The sequence below is a fragment of the Cervus elaphus genome, chromosome 17 (genome assembly GCF_910594005.1).
Source record: "Cervus elaphus chromosome 17, mCerEla1.1, whole genome shotgun sequence".
Taxonomy (NCBI): Eukaryota; Metazoa; Chordata; class Mammalia; order Artiodactyla; family Cervidae; genus Cervus; species Cervus elaphus.
In genome coordinates this window covers 17,785,939-17,795,083 of record NC_057831.1, presented here as the reverse complement: position 1 = coordinate 17,795,083, position 9,145 = coordinate 17,785,939, and the positions used below count along the sequence as shown (strand labels likewise).

The window sequence follows — 9,145 nt, the reverse complement described above, 5'->3', positions numbered from 1 at the left end:
GCTATGTTTATCATATTCTCAGTGGAATATATAAGATTGTTCAACTGAACTAATTGCCTCAGGCTGCTATGCATTTTCACTTATACCTTTTCCCCAATTTTCTTGTCTCTCCTGTATTTATTCCACCAACCAATGGTGTTGCTGCTGCCATTGTGCCTATATCCACAGTGTTTCCTTCCTCTGCCTCATGATTTATTCTTTCTAACCTGCTGTGGGCTGGGTGAGTGGAGAGCCGCAGAAATTACCATATAACTAAAATAACAGCCAAATATTATAAGTGAGAACTTGAGAGGATTTTCTGTAAGTGCACTTTTTGCACACAGGCTATGTGGTTATTATTTGCCTAATAGTCCCACCCTTTTATTCATTTTTTTATCTTTTAGGATCTTAGTTGTCTTAGATACTTCAGACTTCAATGCTAGTTAAATGACATCAACATAGGTGATCAACTGATATGAAAAACAGTGAAATGATTTCTTCCTGCCATAAGATGAATCTTGGAACTCAACTTAGGATGCTCTAAGAAAAAGAAGAAATGAAGATACACAGGGAACATGAGAAAAAAATAAAAGTAAGTTTAAAGAAAAAGAAAAATCAAAGAAATCCATATATAAGAAAGTCAGTAGTGATATATGTAAAAGATATGTATGTACACATATATATATGGGGACAGGTTACATCCTATTAATCTTTGTATCCCCAAAACCTGGCTTATTAAAAATGCAATAAACGTGTAAACAGATCAGAATAAGGAGAAGAAAAAAGAAAACTGTGTCTTCATATTGGTAGAGGGACTCCTAATAGGGAATGCCACTAAAAGAGGGAAGGTGTTCTACAAAGGCCAAATGTGATTTAAAAGCTAGAGGGGGGAAAAAAGCTGTGGAAGATGGAAGCCAGACACAACAAAGAAGGAACTGGATTAGCATTTTTTTGATATAAAAATAGGTGTTCAGTTGTTCAAGCCTCCCACAACTTCTGTTACAGAGAATATGAGTCCTGAATTGGGGGTGACAAATAGTGGCACATGTCAGAATTTGACATTCAGCAAAAATGTCCCTCCTGCACCTGTGGCAGAGCTCACTTTCAATAACAGCATTTTTTCCTTTTGGACACAGACCTGGTCTCAGCATTGCCCATCAAAACAAGCAGGATTGACACTACCATATTGGGCACTCTGGCACTGTAATCACACACCTTCAAAACATCACTTTCAATAATTGGCAAAAAATTGGAGAAATGTGCTGAAGAAAAGAACTATTATCCCCCAATGTAAAAAAAGAATGGAACAGATTCAGCTTCATTTTGCTATTCAAAGCAGTGGTTCTCAAATTTTCCAGTACATCAGTATTACCGGGAGAGCTTGCTTTTGGGTCCCATCTCCAGAGTTCAGTAGGTCTGGGGTGGGACCTGAGAATTTGCATTTCAAACACTTTAAGATTCACCATTCAAAAGAATACTGGAACAAATTCTAAATATGTAAAACTGAAAATCTTTTAACAAGCAAAATAGTACGTTGTAATTAGCATAGCTTTATGAGAAAAAATGTAAATTAACCAACTATAGCTTATAGTGAATACAGCAAAGATTTTGATGCTAAATAGACTCTGGTTTAAGCTCTGGATCTGCTATTTACAGATTCATGATTTTTACCAAGATTACTTAAACTTTATATAAGCCTTAGTTTCCTCTGGTAAAATGGGGATAAGAAAAATATCCCATAGAGTTACTGTGAGGATTAAATGGGGAGGGGGGAATATATCTAAAGAGACTAGCACAGTGCCTGGTACATAGTAAGCATTCATTCAGTCCTTCATCCTTTTCCTCTTCTTGGCTGACAGCAGTCGTGAGTCTTGAAGCAGTAGAGTTGAAATAACATATTTTTCATAAAGACTGTAGAATCTGTCATGCAAAAAGACTCATAAAAACGCGAGAAAATATTATGATGAATTAGTGGACAAGTGTAAGCCGCTTAGGTGATAAAGATTGCAGGGAGGTCCAGTGGTTAAGACTCTGCTCCCAAAGCAAGGGGCATGGGTTCGATTCCTAGTTGGAGAGCTGAGAGTCCCCACGACTGGCCAAAAGAAGAAAAAAAAAGATTGTGGGGAAGAAGTGTTAAAATATAGCGTTCTCCTCCTCCTCTTAGAAGAGTCTCCCCTAAAGAGACAAGGTTCAACTTCATCCCCTACACCTGTGATTAAAATGGGCTTCTTACACCCAAGAGGATACATTCCAGGGGCAGAAAGCCAACTGCCTAATTATTCCCTTAAGGGGCTTTTTTTTCCTGAGCCACTTTTCAAAGGACTCCCAGGAAGTGTTGAAAACTGTTATTGTATAATCTTCTTGATGAAGCAAGGTGTGACCTTTTGCTCACACAGAGGCTTAGGTTTTTGTGGAAAAGCTGCTAATGCTGTGGAAAAGCACTTGCTCATTTTGTGTAGATGAAATATAATGTATTGTTGAAAATCCTAAAACTCCAAAGTACAAACTACTACAAAACACAACTGTTAATTGTATATTTGATGATATACAAATACATTATTTTTAATGATTTTAGGTATAACAGTATTGTGCTTATGTTATGCATTTAAAGATACATGTTTAATGCTTACCTATAAAATAGTATGTCTGAGATTTGTTTGAAAATAATCTCAGGAGAGTAGAGGTTGGTGCCAGTATAGATGAAACAAGATTATCCCGAATTGACAAATGTTGACTAGTTGATGAGTATATGATAGCCCATTATACTATTTTCTCTTACATTGTATTTCTTTTATTATCTACCTAAAATGTTTTCTAGGACAGGATCGTCTTATATGTGTAAGTTTCTCTAAAGATTCTGAAAATTTACATTTAACAAACTCATAGGCTTTAAACCTAAGAATCTGACAATGTATCTTCCACATGCAGGAACTAGTATATTTTAGCATTTGGTACTGTTTGGGTGCTTTATTAGTGTAAATGTATAAAATGGAAAGGAAAAATTAACCAGAATTGTGGAAATAAGAATAAACATAAATTCCAAAAAGAAAACCTACAAATCCAACTACTGAAACCCTATTTGTGATTCATCTGGTGCATTAAAGCACCAAGTATCATTAATTCATGGCAACAATTAAAAGGGGAACTTTGCATTATTCTACAACTCACTTTATGGTCGGTATAATCATTCAGTAATTAGAAATATCATCTTGCTGGATTCCATTCGGAATTCGATGTTTTTGAACAATTTCATTTCTAACACAGAGTAAGTGTGGCCAGAATAAGATGGCAAAACGACTTGGGTAATGTAGTCCAGGGCTTGCTTGCCAGTTAGCATGTTGGGACATGCCAGAGATTCAAAGATTTCCCTCAGGAGGACACACGAAGCTGAGTTCTTGCTTTGGGTGCTACAGCTTCTCTTCTGAATACCAGCAGGATGAGCCAACCCTTGGCAAAAATCTCGAGGAGGTGAAGTTTGTCTTTCAGTTTCCCCTACTCCATCTTCCCCTCTGCTCTTCCCAGTATGTAAGTCAGTGCGAAAAGTTCTCCGTTCTGACTGAGATTCTGTGTTTATCATAGAGAAATATTTCTTTTTCCTTTGCCGTGTATTATAACTGCCGAAGGGCAGGGCGCTTGGATGCCTATTTCCTTCAGAATTTAATATTAAGGGGGAAAACACCTCAAGATTAGAAAAACAAAGACAAACCCCGGGTTCCTCTTCGGAGGAAGGGTGACTGGGGTCAGTCCGGCCAGACGTATCCCTGGGTTCCGGAGCTGGGCTCCGCACGCAGCTCTCGAACTCCCTCCCCACCGCCGCCCCGCGCCCCTTCGACCCAGGTCCACCACTCTTGCCCCGGGAGGCCGCCGCCCCGCGCCCCGCCTCCGGCCTGGGTGCGCCCGGATCCGCCTGCAGGGGGCGCTGCGACGAGCGCAGCCCGTGCCTGAGGGGAACTACCCGGGGGTGGGAGTCCCGCGGCTCCGCGCTCGGGGCGGAGGCGAGGCAGGGTCCCGGTGCCCGCGGCGGCCCAGCTGGGCTGCGCAGTGGGGCGTGAGCATTCCAGCCGCGGTCCCGGGTGACTCCCTCGGTGACGCCGGCCGCGTTCTTTCCTCTTCCTCTCGCCTCTCCGGCCCCGCCTTCCCTTTTCCTCCGCCCACCCTGCCGAAGCCGAACCGCCGCCGCCAACAGCGCCGTCATGTCGGCCCCCGCCGGGTCCCCTCATCCGGCCGCCAGCGCCCGAATCCCGCCCAAGCTTGGCGGAGCCGCCGCCTCAGGAGCCGCCGCGCCGGCAGGCCCGGGCCCGGGGCCGCACCAGCAGAACGGTGAGGAGGGCGGCCGGGGCGGAGCGCGGGGCCTAGTTGCCGGCGGGGCAGCCTGCGCGGCGCGATCCGGCGGGGAGGGCCGGCGGGCGGCGGGAGTTGGGGGCTGCCGGGCTGGGGGCGGGGGGCGCAAGGCGGGAGCCTGACGGGGGGCGGGGAGAGGGGGGACGGACGCCCCGGCGCGGGGCCGACCCGGGGCATCGCGGGCTCGGGCTGCTTCTGGAGTGTGGCCCCAGGCCCTAAACCGCCGGGGCGAGTTGGGGCGTTGAAAGGGGGCAGCCCAGAGACCACGTGAATCGCGGTTATCCAGCCCCGGGCGCGGGCGAGGCGCCCCGAGCGACCCCTGTCGCGGAGAGACCCGGGGCCGCAGAGTGCGTGGTCCGGCGAAGGCTGCTTGTAGCCAGGGAGCTGAGGAGGGTTGTGCCCTTCCTGTCTCGGGGAAAATTGCTCTGATTTCTGAGGCCCGGCGAGCACGCTACCTGGAAGGAAACTTCAGTTAGTGCTCAAGTTTGTAGACAAAGGGTGTAAATAGGCAACACGAGTGTAACTGTAACCCTGACCCAGTTCGGCCTTCGAGATCTGTCGTTGCTGCTGCGGCCGCTACTCGAGCGCCTGGAACTGGCTGGTTGTGTTTGAAAAGGAGCAGGTGTCAAACGGATTTAAACGAATACTTTTAGATCTGGGTGTCCCCCGCCTCTCCCCCGTCCCCCAGCTTCACTTTCAGAAACAAAAACGTGCCAGAGTTGGCCCTGTTTGAGGCAAGGCCTTCATACCGGCAGCAGGCATTGCAACGTGAAGGCCGCTTTCAGACTAAGGTCGTGGGCTTTGGGGAAGTAACAGTCTCCGCTGAAAAATGATGCTTGTAGAATATCCGTTCCTTCAGTTAGTGGATGGGGCCCGGGGAGAGGGGCCCGCTCTGTATAAACGGTAATATTTCCGATGAGAACGCTCGAAACTAATTGACTGAATACTTTACAAGAATATGTCTGGTTCTCTGTTTGTATAAGAGAACAAAGTCTGGTGGTGCTCTTCAAATGATTGTTGGACTGACCTATTTTACCCAGTCTGCTAGTGAAAACTTACTGGACTTTATAAATCAGTTCAGCGAACATTTAATTTTTATAGCTGATGCTGTTCATGCTTGCAGTTTATCGTTTATCCTGAGAGCCAGAAGTTGAGGTTTTTTGTTTTTTTTTGTAAGTCAAACGTGATGGCTTAGTCTTCATAATCCTTTGGATCAGCCATAGTTGTCAGTGTTACATGCAGTACTTTTTCTGGTCAGTGTAGTAGGTTTTGTTCTTCTGCCCTGAACAAACATGAAGATATTATTTTTGAGCAGTTTTTGTTCCTGTAAACTTAGCATAAATTCTTGTTTTTGTTTAGTTTTTGAAATAGCTTTGTGTGTGGAAGAACTGAAAGAAGAGATCCCCAGTCTTTTATAATATTGTAAATCCATGCTTAATAGTGATCCAAGGATTGTGTCTTTTCCTGATTTTCTGATTATGCATTATTGTCATAGTGTACAATTTTTAAGGTGACAAATATTTGCCTTAGTCTTACAAATTTTGTGAATACTCAAGGAGTGACAGGATATCAGTTGTAATCAAGATGTTAAATATGTAAAAAATCAGTTAATACATTTAGAAGCCAGATATAAATGATGCTTGCTTTCTACTGTTTATAATCATTACTTTCCTTTGATATAATTCATTTCAGCATTTGTTGCATGCTTGCAGTTGGGGACTCGAGATTAGCCTAGTAGGTAAAACAAAATCCCTGCCTTTCTCCTAAATTGACATGTATTTTGGTGACATTCAAGTTGGTTATGACCTTGAGGAATTTGACAGGTAGAGGTAGGAGGGGAGGGCTGTTGCAGGGGCATGAACCAAAGTTGAAAAATTTAGGAACCAAGAAGCAAAAAGAGTGCCAGGTGAGAGGGAAAACCCAAGGGATTAAAGCTGAAAACAATACTTGAAAGGGGCCAGATTACAGAAGGGTCTTGAGTGTTAAGGAATTTGGAAATTAAGATAAAGAACTAGAGTTAATTTTTGTTTGTTTTTGTGAAAATAAGTGACTTAAGTAGATAAATAACAAGATCAAATCTGTTTTTGTTTTGCTTGTTAATCTCAGAGAAAAGTAACTTTTGCTTTTGGAATCCATAGATAACGGTTAAGCAATCATTTGGGTTTGTGATTGATTCTTCAGTCCTGCATAAACTAGTTTGCCTTTTTATATCTCTGTGGAATTCCAGGCGTGATGAAAAAGAAATAGATCAGAAGTATGAGTTTGAAACATCACAGAAGACAGTTGTAAAACTGGAGTGGTACCTACCAATCACTTACTTTAGTGTTTATCAAACATTTTTAAAAACAGATTTCTTTTCCCAGAGGAATTTGTAGAGCCCTGCTACAGACATCTGAAAAAAGCAGAGCTGTTGTGGTTAAAATAGAGGTGGAGGTCCAGGTGTTTTTGGAGTACAGCCTGTAAGACACCTAGTTCGATTCCCTAATTAAACAGATAAAATCAAGATCCAGAAAGTTTTGGATGGGTGTTTTTCACCAATGCCTGTATAAGCTTCTTGAGGGTGACTGGCTGTATCCTGTTCACCGCTGTATACTCAGCATTTTCGAGGCCTAGAACAAGTTATAGTTTCATTTGTTAAATGAAGTCTGATACAGTTTTTCTAGTTTCAAGTCCAGATCTCTTTCTATTAACAGACTCTAAGAAGTCTCTTACTGGAAACTTTGACTTTGGAAAGGGTTTCTGGGAGGCAGAAGCCCAGACTTCATTAATATTTTTCCTTGTTTTCTGTGTTTAACTGTTAACATACTTTCCCCACTTATTCCTCCACCCCGCCCCCCAACTTATTTGAAGATACAATTTGACTTCTTTGAGTTTGTGAATTATTTCTTTTTGAACTTTCTTCCTTGGAGTTACATTTCTGTACTTCAGTTTTTCACTGAGCAGCATATGGGCAGTTTAGAATCATTGTATTTTCATAGAAAGTTGAATATTTTTCAGCTTACACTTTGCCTTTTAAGAGTCCTTCCAAAACAGAGTCCTCAAACAAGGAAAGACTGAGTGAATAATATCCTGGTAATTACGGCATAACCCCATTGTTGTTGTTTAGTTGCTAAGTCATGTCTAATTCTTTTTGGATCTGTGGACTGTAGCCTGCCAAGCTCCTCCATCCATGGGATTTTGAAGGCAAGAATACTGGAATGGGTTGCCATTTCCTTGTCGAGGGACTCTTCCCAACCAAGGGATTGCACCCACATCTCCTGCATTGGCAGGCAGATTCTTTACTTTGAGCCACCAGGCAACCTGGCATAACTCCATAATTTCTCCCAGTTGACTTAAATTGAAAGAGGTATTTTAGAAGTGGTTTTTTGTTTGTTTGTTTTTTTTGGTGGGGGGCACTCAGATTTATCAGTAAAACTCTGCTTTCTGATTCTTCTTTTAGGAAGCAAATGGTGCTCATTTTCAAATGAAAATGTGTTTTCTTTCTACCATGTGCCTTTCCCAAGAATGATACTATCGGCAGTTTTATCATTTTATTGTCCATAATGCAAGAAAGATGAGATAGTAATGGGAATTATCAGACTTCATTACTTTATTATTAGACTTCATTACATAAACTGGAAAAGGAAATGGCACCCCACTCCAGTGTTCTTGCCTGGAGAATCCCAGAGACAGGGGAGCCTGGTGGGCTGCTGTCTATGGGGTCGCACAGAGTCAGACACGACTGAAGTGACTTAGCAGCAGCAGCAGCAGCAGCATTACATAAACATACCTTTCACTCAGGAATACTATCTGGTGGGTTATAGGAAACAGTTCAACTTTGAGAGCACATGCAAAATTTAAAATCATACAAGTGTACATACAGATACTAGTGTATCTGAAGTAAGTCCTTTTTGATCAGAGCAGTGTCTTTGTCTCAAGTTCCTAGTCTTCCTTTATAGCCAACCAGAAGCATCTGGTCCTCTCTTGAAGACAGTGCCATGGTATAATATAACTTTCTGCATACATAATTTCCTCCTAAACTGGTTAATAGATGTCTCAAGGATCTTATAAAATATATACACAAGTGTCTGTTATCTGGATTGTTTTTACTTTTTGTTGTTGTGTTGTTTTAGTTATTTTATATTTTCATTCCCACCCCACACCTCCCCCTCAATTTCTTTTTGTAGATCACATTCATTGCCACTGATCCCAGTATTTCAGCTAACTTCCATCTTTCTGATTGATCTGTAAACCCTGAAGTATTAGATGCTAAAGACGTTGAAATAGAAGGGATTTTGAGCCAATCTTCAATGGACTTTCCTAGAAATGAGAGCATCTTCAGAGTTAGCACTGCGTGTTAGAGCAGATCTTGTATTCAGCCCTGAGGAAGCTGCTATTATTTCCAGTAGGTTAAGCATACTCAGAATTGCCAGAAAGTGTAGGCTAGTGAAAAAAGGTGTAGGTTCTGTTACAGCCCAGGGTTTTGTGGACAAAATTACTTAACATCTCTGGGCTTCAGAGGATAATAATACCTTCCTCTTAGGGTTGTTGAGAAGATTACATTAAATGAGGTGCTGTTTTTTAAAGTACCTGGTGTTTAGTAAAATGAGATGCTTTGCAAATGAGGGGCTCCTTCATTTCATTTCCTTCAAAACACCAGGATATAAATTCTTCAGGCAGCAGAGACCATGTGAGTTTTCCTCCTCATGTTCCCAGTGGCAGCATGCGATAGGCACTCAATGGAGTACGTGAACTTGGCTACTAATTTTCTCACACTGTCCAGCCCTCCAGACAAAGAATCTGCTCTTGGAAGGTTTCCTCCAATAGGCCACTACCTCAGCTAGCT

General features: G+C 42.6%; 1 protein-coding gene across 5 annotated transcripts in view; it reads left to right on the top strand.

The window, feature by feature from the left end:
* The first annotated feature begins 4,043 nt into the window (after nt 1-4,043).
* SEC24B (SEC24 homolog B, COPII coat complex component) overlaps nt 4,044-9,145 on the top strand; it is a 78,965-nt gene continuing 73,863 nt past the window's right edge. For 4 of the 5 annotated variants that reach the window (XM_043870957.1, XM_043870956.1, XM_043870953.1 and 1 more), the window contains exon 1: nt 4,044-4,299. In XM_043870957.1, the coding sequence (XP_043726892.1) occupies nt 4,173-4,299 (127 nt within the window). In that variant the 5' untranslated portion in view covers nt 4,044-4,172. The remainder of the gene's footprint in view (nt 4,300-9,145) is intronic. The other variant, XM_043870954.1, reaches the window with a different exon arrangement.